Source organism: Cyprinus carpio, chromosome A15, assembly GCF_018340385.1.
Source record: "Cyprinus carpio isolate SPL01 chromosome A15, ASM1834038v1, whole genome shotgun sequence".
Lineage (NCBI taxonomy): Eukaryota > Metazoa > Chordata > Actinopteri > Cypriniformes > Cyprinidae > Cyprinus > Cyprinus carpio.
This window is the reverse complement of record NC_056586.1, coordinates 18,115,765-18,137,801: the sequence shown is the minus strand read 5'-3', so window position 1 is coordinate 18,137,801 and position 22,037 is coordinate 18,115,765. Positions and strand designations below refer to the sequence as shown.

The 22,037-nt window shown below is 35.5% G+C and overlaps 1 protein-coding gene across 7 annotated transcripts in view; it reads right to left on the bottom strand.

The window, feature by feature from the left end:
* The window catches only part of LOC109080342 (glycerophosphodiester phosphodiesterase domain-containing protein 5-like), a 38,453-nt gene that overhangs the window by 12,058 nt on the left and 4,358 nt on the right, over positions 1-22,037 (bottom strand). For 4 of the 7 annotated variants that reach the window (XR_006161788.1, XR_006161789.1, XM_042771326.1 and 1 more), the window contains exons 2-6: positions 14,478-14,652; positions 3,525-3,628; positions 1,036-1,129; positions 756-815; positions 377-475 (exon numbers count right to left, since the gene is read on the bottom strand). Coding sequence is in view for 5 of the 7 variants with exons in the window: in XM_042771326.1 (XP_042627260.1) it covers positions 377-475; positions 756-815; positions 1,036-1,129; positions 3,525-3,628; positions 14,478-14,594 (474 nt within the window). In the remaining 2 variants the exon portion in view is untranslated. Of the gene's footprint in view, positions 1-376; positions 476-755; positions 816-1,035; positions 1,130-3,524; positions 3,629-14,477; positions 14,653-21,673; positions 21,835-22,037 lie in introns of all 7 variants that reach the window. The other 3 variants (XM_042771323.1, XM_042771325.1, XM_042771324.1) reach the window with 3 other exon arrangements.

Genomic DNA, 22,037 nt, shown 5'->3' with positions numbered 1-22,037 from the left:
TTGAGAAATTATTTTAATATGCTTTTTTTTTGGTACTCAAGAAACATTTGTGCTGCTTAATATTCTTATGGAATAAAAAAGTTCAAAAGAACAGCATTTGCTTCAAATTGAAATCTTTTGTAACAATGTTAAAGTCTTTAGTGTCACTTCTGATCAATGTAATGCATCCTTGCTTCCTTGCTGAATGAAAAAAAAAAAAAAATCTAATCTTACTGAAGCCAAACTTTTTTTTTGAACAGTAGTGTAACTACAAAAATGAACACAGAAATTCCCTGACATTTTAATATTCTCAATGTCTGACTTTTGAAATCCCAGATGTTTTCGGGTTTTTCAAGACTGTGGGAACCCATGAAATCAGACATCTAAAAGAACGTACCTGAAGAGAAATCCAAACTACATCCCATTCCTCTCCCCACATCTGAGTGACCGATATCACACTAATTACTGTAGTGAGCAAAGCGGCTGTAACACCAATCTAGAGAGAAAAACACAGACCACCTCCTTCAGTTTCACTTCATTTTATGCAATTCTACTTCATTTATTCAGCAAACTACACTGAAAATCCACAATGCTCCATTTCTGTTCATAAACAAACAGGAAATACTACTTTAACTCCCCCATTGTGGCCAGAAAGCCTCAGGGCATAACAAAGTGTTTGTGACACTGTGTCAAGGTTAATTTGGTTTGTCTTGCATAAACAGACAAGGTTTTCTTTTTCTATTCCGGGAAAAAACATTTCAGAGGTTGACGGGTACCTTGTGGAGCCAGTGGAGGTTTAACTGCTGCCCGACAGCTACATGGCACAGGGCTAAAATCTGGACCAAAAAAGGACAAATATTCAATTCAGTGAAAAACTGGATGACAGCAACCGTTCAGATGATGTGATAACTGGGGTATGGAGCTAAAATATCATAATAATGCTGAAAGGTGACATGTACACACATGTCTGAAAGATATAGCACTGGTGGTTTTGGAGAGGTTTTAGTATGCAAATCCACAGTGCAGTATCACTGCTACAGAGCAGTTACAACTCACCGTTAAAAATGCAATATAGGTGAAACCAGCTGCTGTAGCAGCCAATATGGGAACGGTTCCATCACTCCACTCCCCTGAACGGTTATATAAAAACCTGTGGGAGCACAACACCGTAAAAAAACATTAGCAGTTGATTCTTCAGCATTAGAATTCTTGGTTGTCTTATGTTATAGTCAGACTGCATTAAGGACTAATCAAATAACCAAGCCCCTGAAAAACAAACAGAAGCTACTAATCTTTCGACTGGCTACACATTTCTCTTGCTCATGTTCATGAGAGCTCAGGATTATATAAGTATACTTTTACAAAAGAGGTGGATGACACTGGCATCTTTTTTACAAAAAACATCATCTGCCTAGTGTGTATCTTTGAAACAAAGGGAGATAAAACACATGAGACTATAGGGCACAGCAAGGTTAGTATTAGCATTCTTCAACATCTAAACTCAGAGGCTGTGATCAGAATTGAACACTGGTTTGTGTATTCCTGAATACTGTGCAGTAAATCCTGTATACTTCTTACTATTTTATTAAAATGGTGAGTGTAAAAGGTCATATTATCCCCTGATATGTTAGTAGTATGCCAAGTTTGTCACATGACATATTATTATTATTTATTTATTTATTTATTATTGTTATTTTTTAGTTTTTTCCTTCTGTACTCAATGTCGTATGTGACCCTGGACCACAAAACGAGTCTTAAGTCGCTGGGGTATATTTTTAGCAATAGCCAAAAATACATTGTATGGGTCAAAATTATCGATTTTTCTTTTAATGCCAAAAATCATTAGGATATTAAGTAAAGATCATGTTCCATAAAGATATTTTGTAAATTTCCTACCGTAAATATATCAAAACTTAATTTTTGATTAGTAATACAGTATGCATTGCTAAGAACTTCATTTGGACAACTCTAAAGGTGATTTTCTCAGTATTTTGATTTTTTTTGCACCCTCAGATTTCAGATTTTCAAAAAGTTGTATCTCAGCCAAATATTGTCCTATCTTAATAAACCATACATCAATGGAAATCTTATTTATTCAGATTTCAGATTATCAGATTAAATTTACAATTAAGACTGGTTTTGTGGTCCAGGGTCACATATGTGTATGTACAAATTTCTTGCTCATTCTGATTCTAAATAAGATTAAAAAAAAATTAAGTAGCATTCAATAAAGAATAACTACATAATCCTGTAAAAAAAGAAATTAAAAAAATTAAAAAGACAAGTGTTACAGTAAAAAAAAAAAAAAAAAAAATCATCTTTTCCAAATATATTCTAATTTGATAAACAGAAATGGCTGAATAATTTTGGTTCAGTAAGATTTTTAAATTTGTATTTAATTCGTATTCTTATTTTTTAATAGGATTTTTTATTCAGCAAAGATGCATTCAATGTATTAAAAGTGGCAGTAACGACATATATAATGTAACAAAAACATTATTTTAAACTTTCTATTTTTGTTTCTAGTGAATAGAAACAAAAATATTAATTGCCAACACAGTAATAAAATATGTTTTAAAATAATTTTTAAATAAATAAAACAGAAAACGGTTATTTTAAACTGTACCAGTATTTCACAGTATTATTATTTGTCTGTATTTTTTTAATGAAATAAATCCAGCATTGGTGAGCACAAGAGAATTTCAAAATTTCTACTGACATCAGACTATTGTATAGTTGAGTACATAGAACACATGTACATCTATACTGCAGCAATAGTGATGTGTTGGAATGTTATTCTGAGCCTAGGATCAGAATGGAAAAATGGGGCGGGCAGATTATAAATCACCATAATCACTCCTTTAGAATTGATTGGCTAAATGTGTCTCAGTGGATGGAGCCATATCAAGGGTTTGCCTGCTAGATGCATTCCCTGTCTGATCACAGATTCTACATGCACAGTCTCTCAGGGCAATAACTGGAGGTCGCTGTGAATCAACCCTCTTGTCCTCTACAGTAACATCAAGAACTGTACCTCCCCTGAGACTGTACGGGAGGAGAAAAGTGACACTGAAAAGGAAAAGAAAGCAGGAGATGAAAGAATTAAAAAGATCAGGAGAAAACAACCTTGAGGGACAAAGCAAACAATTGCTTTCGCTGTCACATTGTTTTTAATGTCCTCAATCAGTTTTACAGAGCATGTGGCTCCTGGGAAATGGAAGATTATGTATCAACAGTTACTGTAAAAATGTCAGAGAGTGACTTAATAGCTAAACCATAACTGAATGTATAATAATGCATACTATTTTGCACACTAAAAGTAGTATGAAGTATAGAGTATATACTGCAAAGTATGCAGTAAGCTATTCCATTGTGAATACTTGCCAAGAACAGCCCAGCATTTCTGTTAAAATTACATGCAATCTGTTCTATCAGAGACCTTCCCATGAACTCTGGATTACTAAACTCATGAGTTTCTTAGATATATCCCTTTAGAGAAACTGAGATTGTGGAATCACTGGTGAAAGTTTATAAGGCCCACTCACCAGTTAAACTCGCTGTAGTCATTATGGGCCTCCCACCAGAAGTAAAACCACACCAGTAACAGGGAGAAAGTGCAGAAGAGAATGAAGGACCACAAACACTCCCACTGGAACAAAGAAACACAACAGACACATAAAAATTGTTTAAATAGGAGTTCAAATAATTCTGTTACATAATTTTTGTCTATCAGCATCAGTATTATTAAATGGGTTGGTGCCAGCATGAATTAATACAGTCACTGTGAGAAACTGTGCCAAAAGATAATCTCAAGAACAAATATTTCAAAATACTGTCAAAGCTGTTTAAAAATTGAGTGGAATTTAATATAGAGTTCTCATAGTGCCTCAGGAGATTACTGCATATTCACATTAAACTCAGTTAATATGAATATAGCTACTTCTATAGTGAAGCCTGCCTTCATCACAGATTCATTAGTGAAACATTAGTTCTGCTCTCTGCAGGGTACATGAAAGGGCCTTTCCGTTGCCCGAATTCAGCTCTCACTTTCTCTACTGAGAGAAGCATCAAAATGCACAAGATATGCAAACACTACATTTACTTCAAATCTGCAATAATTAACGGAAAAGTTTAAAAGTGCACTGTCTACGACACAATGAAACTGGGTTTGTGGATCAATGGCTAATGTGCAATTACATACATGAAATAAAAACAAAAATTCTGAATAAATGAATGTTGGAATGGACTAAGGTTACTATAATTTCCAAATCATAGTCATTTTTCTTAAAGATTTTCCTCTTTAATCTATCCAAGGGATTTTCTGTCAGGCATGTATATGGCAGACAACTTCCCCTAATTCCTGCGCATGATTTGCTTTTAAAATAAAATGTATATTTTATATTAAATAAAATATATTAATATTAAAATTCTGTTAAGTAAGATTACTCCTGGTTACATGAAGAAATTCCCTGTTTTCACTGCAAAATAAAGAACATGCAGACCGACAGCCCTTATTTTAATAAAAAAATATTAATAAAAAAAAAAAATTAAGTGGAGACACAAAGTACTCATATTGTCAATCTTCTTCCTCCTCGCTACACAATTAATGAAAACAGTCCATCATGAGGGAGCAGGGCAATGAATGTTTATTTTTTCAGAAATGCTTGGCTCACAAAAAGCAGTTAGAAAGCATGTAGTAATTCCTACGCCCAATCATCCAAAAAAGATCTTAATATAGATGGAAAAAGAGGATTATGGGTAATTCGGAGCAGAACAATAATACCCACAAATAAATGCTGCTAAACCTGAGATCTCCCACTAGCATCACAGACTGTCTGAGTGCGCCAAATCAATATCACACCATAAAACAGGTCAAATGTCAAATGCAGTATTGTTTTTCCAAATTATTTTTCCAACGAGTTTAAAAATGGCACCAGACTGAGAACAACAGAAATGTTCAGCACTGACAAGTCATTGCCACAATAGTAGAGTGTTGGTGCCTGCTGTAGAGTAGAGTGGTTGCAGAGTGTTGCTATGCAGTTATTAAGATACTCTGATTAGCTTCTAGCATGTTGCTAGGCTGTTGCTAGGGTGTTGCGAGTGGATGCTAGGTAATATAGTCCCAAGGTATGAGACATGGCTCAGGTCCCTCATACAATGCAAGTCTATGGGATTTTTTTTTTTTTTTTTTTAGAGATGTACCGATATTCAATTTCTGTCTGATACCATTGATACAATAATTATTTTCAAGTTATGGCTGATAACCAATAAATAGCCAATATAAAATTACATTAAAACACTAAAAACTAAAATCACTTATTTTAAATCCTACAAGTTAATTTAGGCATCACAACGAATGGATATGTATTGTGAGATTTGCTTAAGATTGCATAGTTTTATTAAATTAAGTGTTTTTTAAGATCTACTTTAAGTGAGCATTAAAAGGTAAGGCAAATGTAATCTACTTTTAAAAATAGTGGAAATTAGCATAACAATATAGACCAGTACAGATTTCAAAGCATAGGGTTTATCATAATTCATAAAGCAAATCAAAATAATAAATCAGATAATTCAAAAAACTAAAAACACTTCAACATGCATCATTCATCATGCGACAAAGTTTAAGTTTATTACTCAAGTAATTCATGGCCTGACTTATCCTTCATAACCTTGAACACACAACCTTAATGAGACGACAATAGTTCAGTGTATGAATTGATAAACACGGCTGTGTTTTTGGCCCTCATGTGGTTGTCGCAGCTGAACAGATTGCCATGACATCATCAGGGCCACTGAGCAACAAGCAGCATACATCTTAACAGAAGGGGTTCAGAGCAGCGCTGGGCAGCAAATTGTGTTTCCTCTAAACGAGGATATTAACTCATCATTAAGCCTCAAAAAGCTTATTTTCAAAAGCCATTTCATTCCGTCCTGCTGATCTAAGATGGCAGCACCCCTCCACCACTTAGTACCAAAGCAAACACTTTTTCCACTATTTCCTGAGGGGAGAGTTGGATTTGTATTGTGTGTCTATGACAGCATCTACAACTGTTACGTCAGGCACAGAAACACTTCTATGAACAAAATCAAAGTAACAATTCCCTTTAAAACTATCCGAGCAAAGCTATGCAAGGCGCATTTGTTTAAACGCTGTAAAGACACTTGCTAATTGGTTAAGGTGGGGTGAAATGGCATGGTTACAGTGGCTGCCTTTAATTATCTTCATTAAGTTAGACAGGCTTATCTGATGCTGAAATACGGGCATAATAATATCTCAGGCTAAGATCTGCCAAGGACTGGCTGCAATTATGAAAATTAGCCAAAAGATTTTTTAGCATTTCCTGAGCAAACAACCAAGCCGAGCTGAACCAATGCCCAAAAACAATACAGATAGAAACCTAGAAACAGCAAAAAGCAGCTTTTCCTTGGAGTGCCTTGAATTTGACGCCCCGGAATTATATAATTTATTCATACAGTAAGTATTTGCTGCACACAACTGCTCCCTTGAGGCACCAACTGTAGTTCAAAATCCCACTGACTGCTAAATATTTATTCTACAGAGGCAAAGGGCAAAGAACACAGGGAGGCCGGCTACCCGATGTGAGAGAGTGAAGGAGAGGCAGTGGGTGGAAGTGAGCGGATTGAAAAATAGAAGTGGAAAATGTAGGGGAGTAGCTTAAAAACGTCCTTTCATAACAGTCCCTCAGCAGTAAAGTCCATCTGTAAGCAAGGTGCAAAATCAGGCTCCTTTCTACACAGTGGACTGACCTGGTCTGGAACTGATGTCATGTAATCCATTAACAGGACTGTTTAAAGAAAATTATTATATTGGTGTACAGCAGTACCTTTCGACATGTGACTCAAAAAACTAGATTACACAACTGAAAATGTCATGGAGGTCAAATTTAGGTTAGATTGAATTAAACTGTGTCAGTATAACAAGGACTATGCAAAAATGACCTTTAGTAATCCCCGTGGATTCAATTTAAGACTACTAGTGCTTAAAGCTTCAAGGGTCATTTCTACTGAATAGACTAGTTGTAGTAGTGGAAGAGGTGTGATGTACAGTACATTCTCACTACAGTGTTGGCATTTACATATGGGTATTTTTGGTCCTGAAAATAGTTCACTATACAGCTGGACCATGTCTGCCTGAGGGTTACAGCCAGAAATGCTGGATGTCTAAATGAAAACGCTGTGAACATGACTAATTTCCACTTGAAATTACATGTTTATTTCTATTCAAAATGTTCCATTGATGTTAATTGTTATGTAAAATCATTGTGGGTCAATAATGTGTTGGCAGCCACAAAGAGTACTTTTATAAGCTGCCTTTGCAAATATGAAAGAAAAAAAAAATACAAAATGGAATATGTACTTTAAACATGGAACAACATGAATGACAAAGAACTAAATGTCAGATGCACATCAATATCTATTCAAAAGCACTCAATAGCCAAGATCTCTGTAAATTAATACTTAAAGAGATAGTTCACCCAAAAATGAAAATTCTGCTATTATTTACTCACCTTTGTCATTCCAAGCCCACATAACTTTTTTTCTGAAGAACATAAAAATGAATGAAAATGTCATTTGGAAAAATGTCTCAATGTCCATACAATAAAAGTCAGTAGGGTCCGAAACAACAGAATTTACCATTTTTAAATAACAATACCTTTAATATCTTTCTTTTTCTCCAATGTGAAATAAGCATAACCTAATAATCTCCATGCTGACAGACAGGGAAAGATTAAATCTGACAAGAACCTGCATTGTAGGTCACCTTGTAGGAAATGCTTGCACTAGATAACATACCCATAGATAAATTAATCAAAGCCATTTAAAAATGCTGCTCTGATCTGTAAACACAAGCCCTGAATGACTGCAACATGAAGACCATTGCAGAGAACATATTACTATGTGCAAGACAGCGTCTGGGAAACAGAATGTAATCACAGACATAATCTGTATTCCTGAGGGATGGAAAGTGTTTAAGAGTCCCAGTTTGTTGCTGATGCCATCTAAAGATGCATGTACTGTCCGTGTCTATGAGTTTCTTCCAGTCAACTGGAAATCAAAATCTTCAGCCCAAGGGAAAACAGTGATTGGTTGGTTGGCCTCTGGCTAAGTCTGTGGTGGTTTTGTACCTGCTGTAAGTGGATACACAGGTAGAGTCACCATCTGTCATTGCACATCATGTCTCTGGTGACACCCTGCCCTCAGTACTGACTGGAAGAGGAGACGTTTCAACATACAAAACTGTTCACCAGACAAAGAGGTATTTGAACTTTGTTTACCAAGTGTTTACCTAGTGAGGTGTTAAAAGGGATATTTTGCCCAAAAATGAAAACTCTGTCATCATTTATCACATTGTTCTAAACGTTGTTTGATTTTCTTTTGCTTATGGAATGCAAGATAAGATAATTTCAAGAATGTTCCTAACCAAACTGTTTTGGTGTCCATTGACTTCCATGGGGACCAAAAAAAGGAAGACATTACTCAATATATCTTCTTTTATGTTCCACGGAAGAAAGTAATTCAGGTTGGAAGAACATGAGAGTGAGTAATTGATGACAATTTAAATTTCTGGGTGAACAACCCCTTTAAAATTGTATTTTTAGGGATGCACCAAAAGCATGGCTGCTATTGTCAGACAACATGAACAGAAACTTGACTTGAAATTGACTGGATAACAATGAAGAAAAAGCAGCACAATTTTTAAATTATCCAGGTTTAATCACATTTAACGTAATCAATGGATGGTTTACATCATCACTGTCAAATGTATAACTACACTTTTACTTCAGTGCCTGTATATTTAAACAATATTTTAAATATTTTTGACCCAACGATGTAAATTCACGTTACATTAATATAAATTATATTTATATAATTATATATATATATAATTTATATTAATTGATATATATACACATGCAGTTGTTTTTTATAGGGTTTTTATTTCAGGGCAACATCAAGGTATTTTTTTCTTTCCAATATTTTAATATGTTTTACTATGTTCACAGAGAAGCAGGACATGACTGTCAGTCCTGTTTGGAGGCTTACTATGGTTGTGTTTATAGAGAAATTGTTTATGAAAGAGATTGACAACCACATTCTACAAACAGTGACTCACAACCGTATTTTGAGTGATTTCAGTTAATGTGAGCCGTCAACGACTAGTTGCCTGTTGTGTCATTGACGCATGTGTACCACACATTGTGAGTTAATCTTTACTGTCAATCACTAATGTTAGAGCTGTTAACTTCTCTCAGATGAAAAATGAGAGAAAAGAAGGGAACTGTGTAGAGTGTTTGGGTAGATCCTGAGAGCTTCTGGCAGCATCCGAGAGGATAAAAGCAGCGGGGGGTGTAGTAAATAGCTTTAAATGAAATTAAATCCTTCAAGACTCAAACGTGTTATCTGCCAGTATAGTTACAGACAAAAAGTCAGTCCCAAACACTGTGTGAACTATAGCCACTGTCAGATAAAGAGGTCAGGTCAAGCTTGAGGTCAGTATGATTTTTGTTTCGTTTTTTTGGTAACACTTTATTTTAGGATCTCTTAACTAGTTGCTTATTAGCATGCACATTACTAGAATATTAGCCATTTATTAGTACTAATTAAGCACATATTAATGCCTTATTCTACATGACTTTATTCTACATCCCTAATCCTACACAATACCTAAACTTAACAACTACCTTACTAACTATTAATAAGCAGCAAATTAGGAATTTATTGAGGGAAAAGTCGTAGTTAATTGTGAATAAGTGTTCCCTATTTTAAAGTGTTATCTGATTTTTTAAAGAAATTAATACATTAATTTAGCAAGGATGCATTAAATTAATCTAAAGTAACAGAAACGACATGTACTGTATGCTACAAAAGATTTCCATTTAAAATAAATGCTGTTATTTTGAACTTTTCATTCATCAAAGAAAAAATGCATCATAAAAATAAGCAGCCTAACGGTTTTCGAATGTGATAAATAAATGTAAAAAAGTTATTTCTCTTTCACAATACTACAGTTTTTAGTGTATTTTTGTATAATATAAACACAGCCATTCCAAAACCGACCTTACCGACCCCAAACTTTTAAACAGTACTGTCTATAATTGAACACTATTCTTCCACTACATGCCGGCCGCTGCTGGTATTGTGTTTTGTGAGATATATTGGTTTGCACAGACCATGCAGGGGCCCGTGGGAGAAAAGGACACTCCCATTCACATGCTCTTTGTGTTGGGATACGTAAATGGAAAAACTCTCAATTATTACTGAGGAGGGATCTCTTTTCATTGGAGCACAGCTTACAGCTTAAACAGGAGACGATCACACATTTCTCTCACATACACGCTTACCAGACACAAAGACAGGCTTCATATAGATTAATTAGACAGAACGAGTCATATTAGACCACTGTACACCATGGTCTTTTGGGGTTAATGCACAAAGCCTTTGTATTGAGTTTGAAATGTCAGACAGAATCTCTCCGCTCCAATGATTCCACAGATTGAGTCTGGAATCATGAAATATGGATGCGCTTTGCATCCTCCCTGGTCTCACAGCCGAGATTTTAGTGTGTCATATGAGGGCAAGACCTGGACAATGAAATGATCAACTGTAGCAGGGTGGGACAAAGGTCAATTTTTTATGTATGAGTAAAGACTGGATATCCCATTTCATTTAAAAGTGACAGAAAACTACATTAGCTGTGTTCATTGAGAATTGACACCACAGTGCATTCTGGACCGGGTATCTCTCTCTCTCACACTCGCAGACAGCTGAACTGGCTGTTTTTCTGTGGACAGGGTCAGGCCTCCCGCTGCAGACAGTCAAGACTGAGCTGAAATCGCTGACAGCACAGTTCAAGCAGCTGAGAGCCAGAGAACAACAGGAAACCAGGGCAATGGTTTAGTCTTCTTTTGTGGAATTAAAATGGAAATCTTATATATCCGTTATGGCTCATTTTATTATAGTAGGCATTGGTCCAACTGCACAATGATTGTAGATATGTGATGCATATCTCCATCTGATTGACTAACACTATGTTCTGAATATGAAAAGGGTTAAAAAGCAAGCTCATACACCTACCATGAGCATGGTACCATGGAAGGCCAACGGTTCTGAATGGAAATACTATGGAACTTTGATATACAGAAACAGAAAGGGATGATTATCACCTACAATTATCATGTATCATGGTATTCACTTTAAGGCACTTGAATACCATGGAAGAACAAACATACAGTGGGTATAGAAAAGAATCACCCTCCCTTAAAATAATAACTTTGCAGCCTGAAATGAATACATCGCTGCCACCACCATGCTTCACTGTAGGGATGGTATTGGTCAGGGGATGAGCGGTGCCTGGTTTCCTCCAGACATGACGCTTGCCATTCAGGCCAAAGAGTTCAATCTTTGTTTCATCAGACCAGAGAATTTTGTTTGTGACCACTGGGTTCTTGCTCACCTCTTGCTCTCCCCCGATCGCTCAGTTCTGCCCACTCTAGGAAGAGTCCTAGTGGTTCCAAACTTTTTCCATTAACAGATGATGGAGGCCACTGTGCTCATTGGGACCTTCAATACTGTAGAACTTTTTCTGTACCCTTCCCCAGATCTGTGCCTCGATACAATTCTGTCTCAGATGTCTACAGACAATTCCTTGGCCTTCATGGCTTGGTTTGTGCTCTGACATGTACTAACTGTGGGACCTTATATAAACAGGTGTGTGCCTTTCCAAATCATGTCCAATCAACTGAACTTACCACAGGTGGACTACAGTCAAGTTGTAGAAACATCTCAAGGATGATCAGTGGAAACAGGAAGTACCTGAGATCAATTTTGAGTGTCATGCCAAAGGCTTTTAATACTTATGTACATGCGATTTTTTTTTTTCGTTTTTTTTTTTTTATATAAATTTGTAAAGATTTCAAAAAAATTTCAACAAACTGCTTTCACATTGTCATTATGGGGTATTGTTTGTAGAATTTTGAGGAAAATAATGAATTTAATCCATTTTGGAATAAGATGAAGCGCTGTGAATACTTTCTGGATGCACTGTATATATATATATATATATATATATATATATATATATATATATAATATATATATATATATATATATATATATACATATATATACATACACACACACACATACACACACACACATATATACATTTCTTTACATTTATATATTTTATATATTTTTTTATAATATGATTTAAAAAAGATTTACAGTTATATTATTTACTATTTAAAAACATACAATTGTAAATGCATTCAAATATTTTTAAAAAGTAAAACTAAAATGTAATTTATGTTTAAAAAGGTAAAATGTAAAGAAGATGTAAGAGAAGGTTGCCAGGCCATCGATATGCAGTTGCTAAGATGTTTTGAGGGGGGATTTAGCATGTTGCTATGCTTAGCATGTTTTAACATGTTTTAACTATAGTTGCAACATGCTACGTTTTTCTGGGTGGTTGCTTATCAAATTTGTGGTCCATATTTTAGTCCACAAAAAGGTAAGTCTATGGGATTCTTTCACTCATTTTACTGTCTGCCTAGCAAAAAAAAAAATAAATAAATAAATTATAATAATAAATGTTTAACTCAGATCCACTGGAATAGTTCCTGCATTGTAGTAAGAGTAAGCACCAATAACAAAGGATATACTTAAAAAAATTTAAAAAGTAAAAAAAGTTTGCAAGCTATTATCAAACTTACTCCCACAGATTCTTTAGAAACTGATGTAGTTTCCAAGGTATTGTGTGACGGTCCTCCTTTCATTATCGACATGTATCTGTACTGATAAGCCTTCAACTTTATCTTGGTTTCTCTGACAACCATCTCTCCAGCTCCTCTCAGCAACATGACCACAGTCAAAATCTGTGTCACTGATTTTCAACACAAAGTCTTCTCCTTTCGCTTGCGTTCTCATCTTACAGCCTGATTCTCTGACAAGCAATTGTGTCCCAACTCTCTTCTCCCACAGGGACCTTTACGGAGTACACATCTGAAAACAGTAATGCTCAAAGGCAAAACTCTCTCTGAAGGGAAGCAAACATTAACAAATGCACCTTCAAGGACTTTTAAGGGATACCTGATTAGCATAATTAAAAAAAAACACTGAATGAAAAGACACTTCTGTGTTTCTGAGCAACTGCAACTCTTTGGAGAGGAAAAAAAAGGTGCAAATGAAAGGGTACACATTCCCATGACAAAGAGAAATCTACAGCTGCTGTGCTAGCTACATATTCCACTAACATCAAATTTAAACAGACCTGTAATGTTTTGATAAAAGCTTTCTTTTACTAAAGCAGAACACCCTCCTCATGGACTCATGGACTTTTGGCCTCGCTCACTGCATTAGGCAATGAGGATAATACCATTTGTTGGCAGTCTGGAGACGGCTCTTTCAACACCTATAAATAATGTCACAATTCCTCTGATGCTCAGCGCATGTCCTTTAATTAAATGCAGGGAAGCAGTATCCTAGAAAAAAAGTACTTTTATGCATAAAAGACTGATCGTTACTTACTTGTACTTGACTCTACTCAAGCAGATGAGAGCAAACCCCAATCAAAAGACCCTTAAACAAAAGGTCTGTGAATACTATGATTCCTAATTAAATGAATTTTTACCCCATATGGCACCTTGACCCCTAACTGACTAATTAAGTTGATCTTCTCAAAAAAGTTTTCTTGGAAACTATGACTTGACATGTGACCTGATTATTTTCTAATACTAGATAACCTCCACTTTTAAAAATAAAGGTTCCAAAAAGGGGTTTTAGTAGCGATGCACTAGAAGAACCATTCTGGTTTTTCCAAAGAACCCCTCTGTGAACAGTTCTTAAAGTACCATTTTTTTTTCTTAATGTGAATAATATTTTATTAATTTGAAGAACCTTCCATTATAAAGAACCGTGGATGTTAAAGGTTCTTCAGGGAACCATTAATGCAAAAAATAGAACCTTTATTTTTAAGAGTGTGTTATACTTTTAAAACAATCTGCATATGTATAGGTTGTTACTTAAACATTAAGAACCTACACAGTTTTCTAAAGGACTCCACACAACAACAAATATGGTGGATCAGCATAGTCTATTTCGTATAGGAATCATTTATGTGATTCTGACTCATTTGAGTCAGTTCTTTTAAACAAATCAGTTAAAATGACACTTTATTGGGTTAGAATCAGTCTTCAAATACTAAGATCATTATTAAATTACTAAGAATCAGGAAAGTCAACGTTTGCTTTTTTGAATCATTGCAGTTTTTTGGGGGCAGTGTGAACCTGCCTTAAATACTGTTCATGGAAATCTGTCCGAAACACTTCACCACATCAAAACTGTTCACATAAACACTTAGGTCAAATAACATATGTGTGATGAACTAAAAAGTGACATCTAAAATATTAGCTGTGGGATTTGAGCTGTAATAAAGTCTTCACATCACATCCAGATGGCTTGGTGATGGGATAACTCACCTTGGTGGTGTCATCATGTGACCGCTGGTAGCGTTTCCAGCGGCATCCGTAGATCCCGGTTAGACATGACAAACACAGCTGTCTCTCATAGACCTGTAATGGTTGGTGCTTCACCATGCTCCTTCAATCCAGACTCCAACCCGCTTCACTATCATCCCACTGACTGCCAAGGATCCTGTAGAAAGACACACACAGAGCACTGCATAAAACAAAAAGGCTGACACATCCATAAATCTTATGAGAGGAGGAGTGGAGAACTAAGAGTCTATGTCCAACATTGTCACTGCTCAATGGCATTCCAGATCCTCTAAATACTGTAGATCCATAATTCCTAAAACTGACCAATCAGTTTCACAATTTATGCTCAAACTGTGGCTATCAATGTTGAATCTACTGTTCAAAAGTTTGGAAATTAATAATTTTATCAGTTTAAGAATGCATTAAATTGATCAAAAGTAACAAAGACATTTATACTGTTACAAAAGATTTCTATACCAAATAGATTATGTTCTTTTGAACTTTATGAAGGAATAATGAAAAAACATATCATGGTTTTCTTATAAGCAGCATAACTGTTTTCAGCACTGATAATAATAAATGTTTCTTAAATCAGCATATTAGAATGATATCTGAAGGATTGTGTGATACTGAAAAGTAGAGTAATGGCTGCTGAGAATTCAGCTTTTCCATCACAGAAATAAATAACATTTTCAAATACATTAAAATAGAAAACAACTTTTTAATATTGCAATAATATTTTACATTATTACTTTTTACTACATTTTTTAATTAAAAAATAAATAAAAAATGCAGCCTACGTGAGCAAAAGAGACTACTTTCTGTCTGTGGATCCCATCAACACCTAAAAACTGCCAGTGTATCAGTAGTGGACTCTCAACCGTCCTTGCGTTCATGTGTGTCAGTCACCAGATCGGCACAGTGCCTGTAGTAATCATCGCTGAATTGCCCAAGAGAATAAATTCACATTCTTGCAGCCTCAGCTCAGAGATTTTCCCCTACTTATCAGTCGCTGTGAGCGAGGGACTAAGCCTCTGGAACCCTTATCAGAGAAGACAGAGTGGCCCTGGAATCAGCCAAAACACTGTCACCTAATGAGACAGCTTTTCATTTGCACAAATCCAAGCACTGTGAAAAAGCTGACAGAGAAGTACTTTCAGTGTTGTCTATTGTTTCGATTTCTGCTACAAAATCAGTTTTAAAAAAGTTTTATGTTTAAGAAATTATGTTTATACTACTGTTCAAAAGTTTGGGGGCAGTATTTTATTCATGCATTAATTTATTTATTATTCTGAAAGAAAGAAAGAAAGAATTTTATTCAGGAAGGATGCATAATCAGATCAATGCTGAAGTGTTTTGTTGCTTTTTTTTATTGAACTCACAGAAAAGAAAAACATGCTATTACACAAGACTACGGTGAAGTCACATTGCAATACAAAACTCTACAGTCTCCTTAAATATATCAACTTTTTGCTGGGTCGCCAGTTCATTTAATTATCAGTTGAAAGGGGGAAGGTAAACACGGTTAAGCACTTGGGAAGAAAAAAAGATTCACTTTTAGACACTGTCAGTGGAATTGTGCATATAGAATTTACCCTATGATTTCTACCGGACTTGTCAGAAAATAAAAACACATACAAAAACTGATAATGTCTTCAAATAAGGCACAAAATCACACAGTTTCTGTGGACTCAGTCAATGTGAAAGAAAGAGTTTCACATCTAGTTGACTCTTTTTAGGGTTCTGAAATGGGTGAGAGTTTAGGAACAATATTCTCTTTTTCTGCTACTTCGTTTCCTATGGCCACGCAACAGAGACAAACAGCCTCCATTAAGGGAAACGGTTCAGCAGTTTGCATCTCAGATTAGAGTAGAAGGGAAAGGTTGAGTTAAAAGAAACCTCCTACAGCAAAAAAAAAAGGATCAATGACAGTTTCAAGACCCTTAAGGTGTGGTCACATTTGTGAATTTTAGTCAAAATTTTGTGGGCAAAAAAGGTCCATTGTGTATTGTCAATAGCATAGCAATGCATGATCCTCACATAGAAGTCACTATCAAAACCAAGCAGCTTTTTGTTGGTCAGTGTGGCAAATCCGTGTGTCCAACTTTAACCTGTTGCGAAATCTGCTTGGGATTCTTCGCCCTCATATGAAATTCTCATGAACTGTAGGAGGATTATTTTTAAAATGACTGGATTGCACCAGCCAAAACTCGCTGAATAATGCTAAATTTGACCACACCTATCGGCAGAAAAGGCCTCCGTGAGTCAATCTTCTATTAGCATCTTAAACATGTTTACTCCATACTCAGGTCAAACTAACGGTCACACTGAGCAAAAGACAAGGGAGGTAGACAGTTTACAGTGACAAACTAAACAAGCCCCTGAGTCATTAGTTTAAGATGTCATTGCACTATGAGACATTCAAAGTAACCTCAGGAAATCAAGGACTTTTCAAACTGATGCTCTACAAATGTCCATCATCAGTCCTCAACAAGTGAAGATACAACTGCAGAAAATAGTAAAAAAAAATCCTCTTTGCCTTAGGGAAAGTTTGAGGACATTTTGTTTTTATTCAGTAGCAAGAGGTCAAAGCTGATCGATTTACAGTACAAAGGTGTTGTATTTTTCCACAGGAGGAGACAAATTGCTTTCTTAAACTTTTCTTCACTTGTTTCAGGTAAAATATTCCCTTAAAGCATCTGTTATTCCATCCATCGGAACTGGAACAAATTCGTCCTTAAAGAATATTTCATATAATATCCATGAAATATTATGTATAATATGCGCAACACTATTTGTACTGTTAATTATGAGAAAATAATATTGATTAGCATGAGGATTGAGCAAGAAGACAATAACAAAAACAATTTTACAGCCAAGCTTGCATTTAACTAGTCCAAATCATGTTATCTAAACAGTCTAAAACACATTGTTTTTATTTTAATACTAAACCATAGCGAGTAAGTGACTAGACGATGCACCATGGACAATGTACTAAATAGAGGGGTTGGGGATGATAAAGAGGATACAGGCCCTGCCCTGACCTGATATTAGCAGGTTGTTTATGTCTGACTCCCTCCTAAATGGAAGCGTTCCAATGCTGTGTCAGCGGCACCCCTACTCACTCTCTCAATACTAAAAGATATTCTAGTGTAGTGACCATCTGTTTGCTCAAAACTGCTAAACACTTTGTACAAGGGCTGAGTTGAAATACTCCCTTACAATGAAGGAGTGAATGTGACCTCACAGATTAGACGCTCACAGACACTTTTTAAAACACTTCAGGCTGGTATTTACAAAGACCACAAACAGTTCGGACTTGACCTCCTCCACAGCACACCTAAATAAACACAGACAGAGTCTGAGTGGTGGAAGACCAGCAGAGCTGCTGCGGCTGGTGGTGAAATAATATTTGGGGGGGTGGAGGTGGAAGTTGTTTCTTGGAATATTGTTGGAGGAACTATTTGCCTATTAAGCAAACTAAAAATTATGCATTAGCTCTTTTTGTACAATGAAAAACTTCTGTGGTTTTGTGTTCTGCCTATAAAAAGGTTTTATTCTACTTCAAGTTTTTTAACAACCGTACTTCTAAATGATTATTATATAAAACTTCCTGGAAGAGCTTGGAATTTATCCAGTATAGTTTAGCCTTCAAACACATACTAAGACCAAGAATTTTGCAACTTCAGGAAAAAAGAGAGAGAGAGAAAAATCAAGAACATATGCAGGACATTTAACCTGTGTAACCAGTTAAACCATTTTAAACCACAAAACCATTCAACAACCAGCATATCTGGAGCCCAACGTGGGGCAAAAGTACATATAGTGAAAGACCAGGATATATTGATCTTTTCATCAGCACATTTTCCATTTTTACCCTACTTTTTATATGTTGGTATCAGCTTCATGGAAAATATGTATTGGTTAATCAGTAATCAAAACACTGAGAAGTAACTACCTACCTGTAGATCTGACAAAGTTATGTACACTGACCACAAGAGCTTTTTTTTAAATATGCTTGGGACACTATATTATTTATGGAAAAAAACGGATCAAGTCCAATTATGCTTATTGTTGGTGACAGAACACTGACAAAAGCTCTATGTTTGATAGATTTCAGACATTGACCTATTTTACCCAAGGATGCTAGCATGAAAAAAGATGTGCCGACTTCACAGACCAAAACCCTCTCAGAATGCTCATGAGAATGACAAAATACTGATGTGGAAATCTGTTATTTTAGAGGGTCCAAAATACAGACATAGCAACATTATGACTGTGCATTTATGCAGTGTTTTCTAACCTTTTTAAGGCAGCTATTGACACAAACATTGCAATGGAAAATGTTTATGTGACAGCAAAATATGTTGCTTGTGAAGCTCTGGGCCAATAAGTGACACAAAAAAATGACACATAAATGGCCAAGTTGTTTTTTTTACACTGGCACAGAGCAAAAATGTCACCATCAAATTGGAGAGGCTACAATTCTTCGTACTGTCAAGAAAACAATGGACCTCTCTTACCATAAGTCATTATGTTATATGGCCAGGTCCAACATCATTTGTAAGGACTGTTAAATAGAGGTATGAATCAAACTACAACATTCCAAAAAAAATGCTTTATTGTTCACTAATTTATTATGCAAAATGTTAGTGCAGTAAAAATTAACTGCATTATTATTATTTATTGATCGGCTTTTCACAATAATGGGATTTTTGCAAAAATGAACTCTAAATTATAAGAACTTAAACGGGAATTGATTTTAAAAGTGGAAAAAAGGCTAATTAAATTGAGTGTGTTTTTTAATCAGTCTCTGTCATGTAAATTAATTAAAAGGCTGGTTTAGGGACACATGGCCATCAAAAACAAATAAGCAAGTCCTTCATTTCCTACTACTAAATGACTAATAGACTGCCATACCATGACAGCTATCATAATCATGATAAACTGCTCATGATCGGTGAGCGTATGAACTGGGTCAAATGTCCGATGAATTTCCTTATTCATTTCTCACTCACTGAGGGATCTGTCCTCTTGGGTGGAGAGATCAAGCAAACAAGTTTTCACAGGCCAAGGAGAGGATCTTCAATGGACAAAAAAAAAAAACAGTCAGCAGAACGCTGAGCCATGTGCATCTAAAGGAAGACCTTGTTCCAACTGATCGAAGACACTGTAATAGACTTGAGTTAAATATAGCTCCTTTCCTCTATTGTACAAGCTACCTTGAACACAGCCGTTAGATGCTGTCATTTTTCCACTTGATGTCTTTTTAGAAGACACACTCACTGTCAGGAGAATATGACTTTCTTTTTAAAAAACTGAGAGAAAATGGCTCTTATTAAAATGGCATAATAAAAAATGGACAGGCAATTACAAGATAATTGTGAATAAGATTAATTTATCTGACAGCTAGTCTCAGAAAGCAAAATTTAGCACCGTAAACTGGAACCAATTAAAAGTGGGCATAATTTAGCAGTTGTGACAAGTGACACAAAGCACTTCTCACAGAACAACTACTTACGTTTTACAGTGCTAAATGCCAATCAGAGTAATTATAAGGCTAGCAATATAGTGTTACAGACGCCTCTTTCCTCCCTGACTGGAGACAGTCTATGATTTAAAATGCCAAAGATGAGAGCTGGGCGGCATCTGTGGACTCAGGATATTTTAGTTACTCTCTGGCACTAATTAAAAGCAGCAGGTGGTGCCATTTTGGGGGAAAAAGTGAGACAGTAGAGGAACAAAAGATTTTAACAGTTATGGTACCATTTTGCTAAGCTAATGGAGTGATACCCCAATAAGCATAAAATGTACAAATAATAGGTAAAATAAAAAATGTACACCGATGTTTTAAAGTTTAGGGTTAGTAAGATTTTTTTAATTAATACTTTTATTCAGGGAGGGTGCAATAAATTGATCAAAAGTGACAGTAAAGACATTTATAATGTTTCCTTAAGATTTCCATTTCAAAGAAATGCTGATCTTTTGAATTTTCTAGTCACCAAAGAATCATGAAAATAAATATATCACAGTTTTCGACAAAAATAGTAAGTAGCATATTGTTTTCAACATTGTTAGTAATAAGAATTGTTAGAATGCATATTAGAATGATTTCTGAAGGATCACGTGACAGAAGACTGAGTAATGGCTGCTGAAAATTCTGCTTTGAATCACAGAAATAAATTGCACTTTAAAATAATACAAATATAAAACAGGTATTTTAAATAATATTCCATAATATTACAGTTTTAAGTGTATTTTTCAGCAAATTAATACAGTTACAGTCGTGTAAAAATTACAAAGAACCATTTTTAATTTTTTTTCAGTACTGAATTAAATATATAAAGAGGTTTAATTTAGAATGCAAATAACAGTTATGTTTAAACAAAATAATCTCTCTCTCTCTCTCTCTCTCTGAAATCTTTTATACAAGCTTATCCATGCACATCAGAGACAATAGAATTTAAATTAAGAGCAGAAAGATCAAAGATGACAGAGCACACAACCTCACCACACACATCATTGTGTTAATGTGGAACAGCGCCATTTTTGAAAGATCAAATGTGGTTAATTTAATGCCCCATCATTTATTCAGGAGAGTAATGGAGCTAAAGACATGACATACAGCTCAGTGGTGTTCTTTAAGTAATCATTCCTCCTTAGCCATCTAATTGACTGCCTTCTATTGACCATCTTTGGTTAGAATTTACTCCTATGCCAAGCTTTTCCGGTTGTGTTTTGAGAGCCTTTTAAGGCTTTTTTTAAGACAGGCAGCAAAAATCTGGCATGTTTTTTGGCATACTGGCCAAAACAGTCCATCCAAAAATCAGATATTTGAAAATGGGTTTCAATATGATCAGAATGAATTTTACTTATTAGATTTATAATACAATCAAAATTATTTGGAATATGAACAAAGTCTTATTGCAGAATATCAAAACATGGAATTCAAACAGGATATTTCAGGATATGTATTGTTTTATTTCTAAAGCATTACTAAATGCAAATCAAATCCTAATCAAATTCAAAATCAGTCGACAACCTTTTACCAAAAAAGCTTTGCCATAAAAATATTTTCAAAAAACAAAAAAAAAAAACATAAAAGAGTGAGATAAAGTGACTTAACACCTACACACAAGGGACAGAGCAAATCGAACAACAAACCAGGATAAACATACTGTCCTCAGATGGCTTCACTCACTCCAAACAGAGGGATGCTGAGCTTGGCACGTTCTCCATCCAGCTGAACCTGCTGCTCCCGAATGCTAATGCCGAAAGCACAAGAATGGCCAAATGGAGTAGTTTGCAACAACCCCTGGTGATTAAGTCCAGTGGACTGCTGAGAAGAAAGTAATTCTGGATCAGACTTTAATCATATACTAGGTGCTGAAACATTTCCCTGGAAAACCAGCACCTGACAAAGGCATTCGAGGCATGCAGACATAGAGGGAACATTGTTCTGGCCGAAACGAAGGCCATCAAAGCCTTAACCCTTCCTCTGCCACCTGAAATCTGATAGGGAATAAGCACAGGTGCCAACTG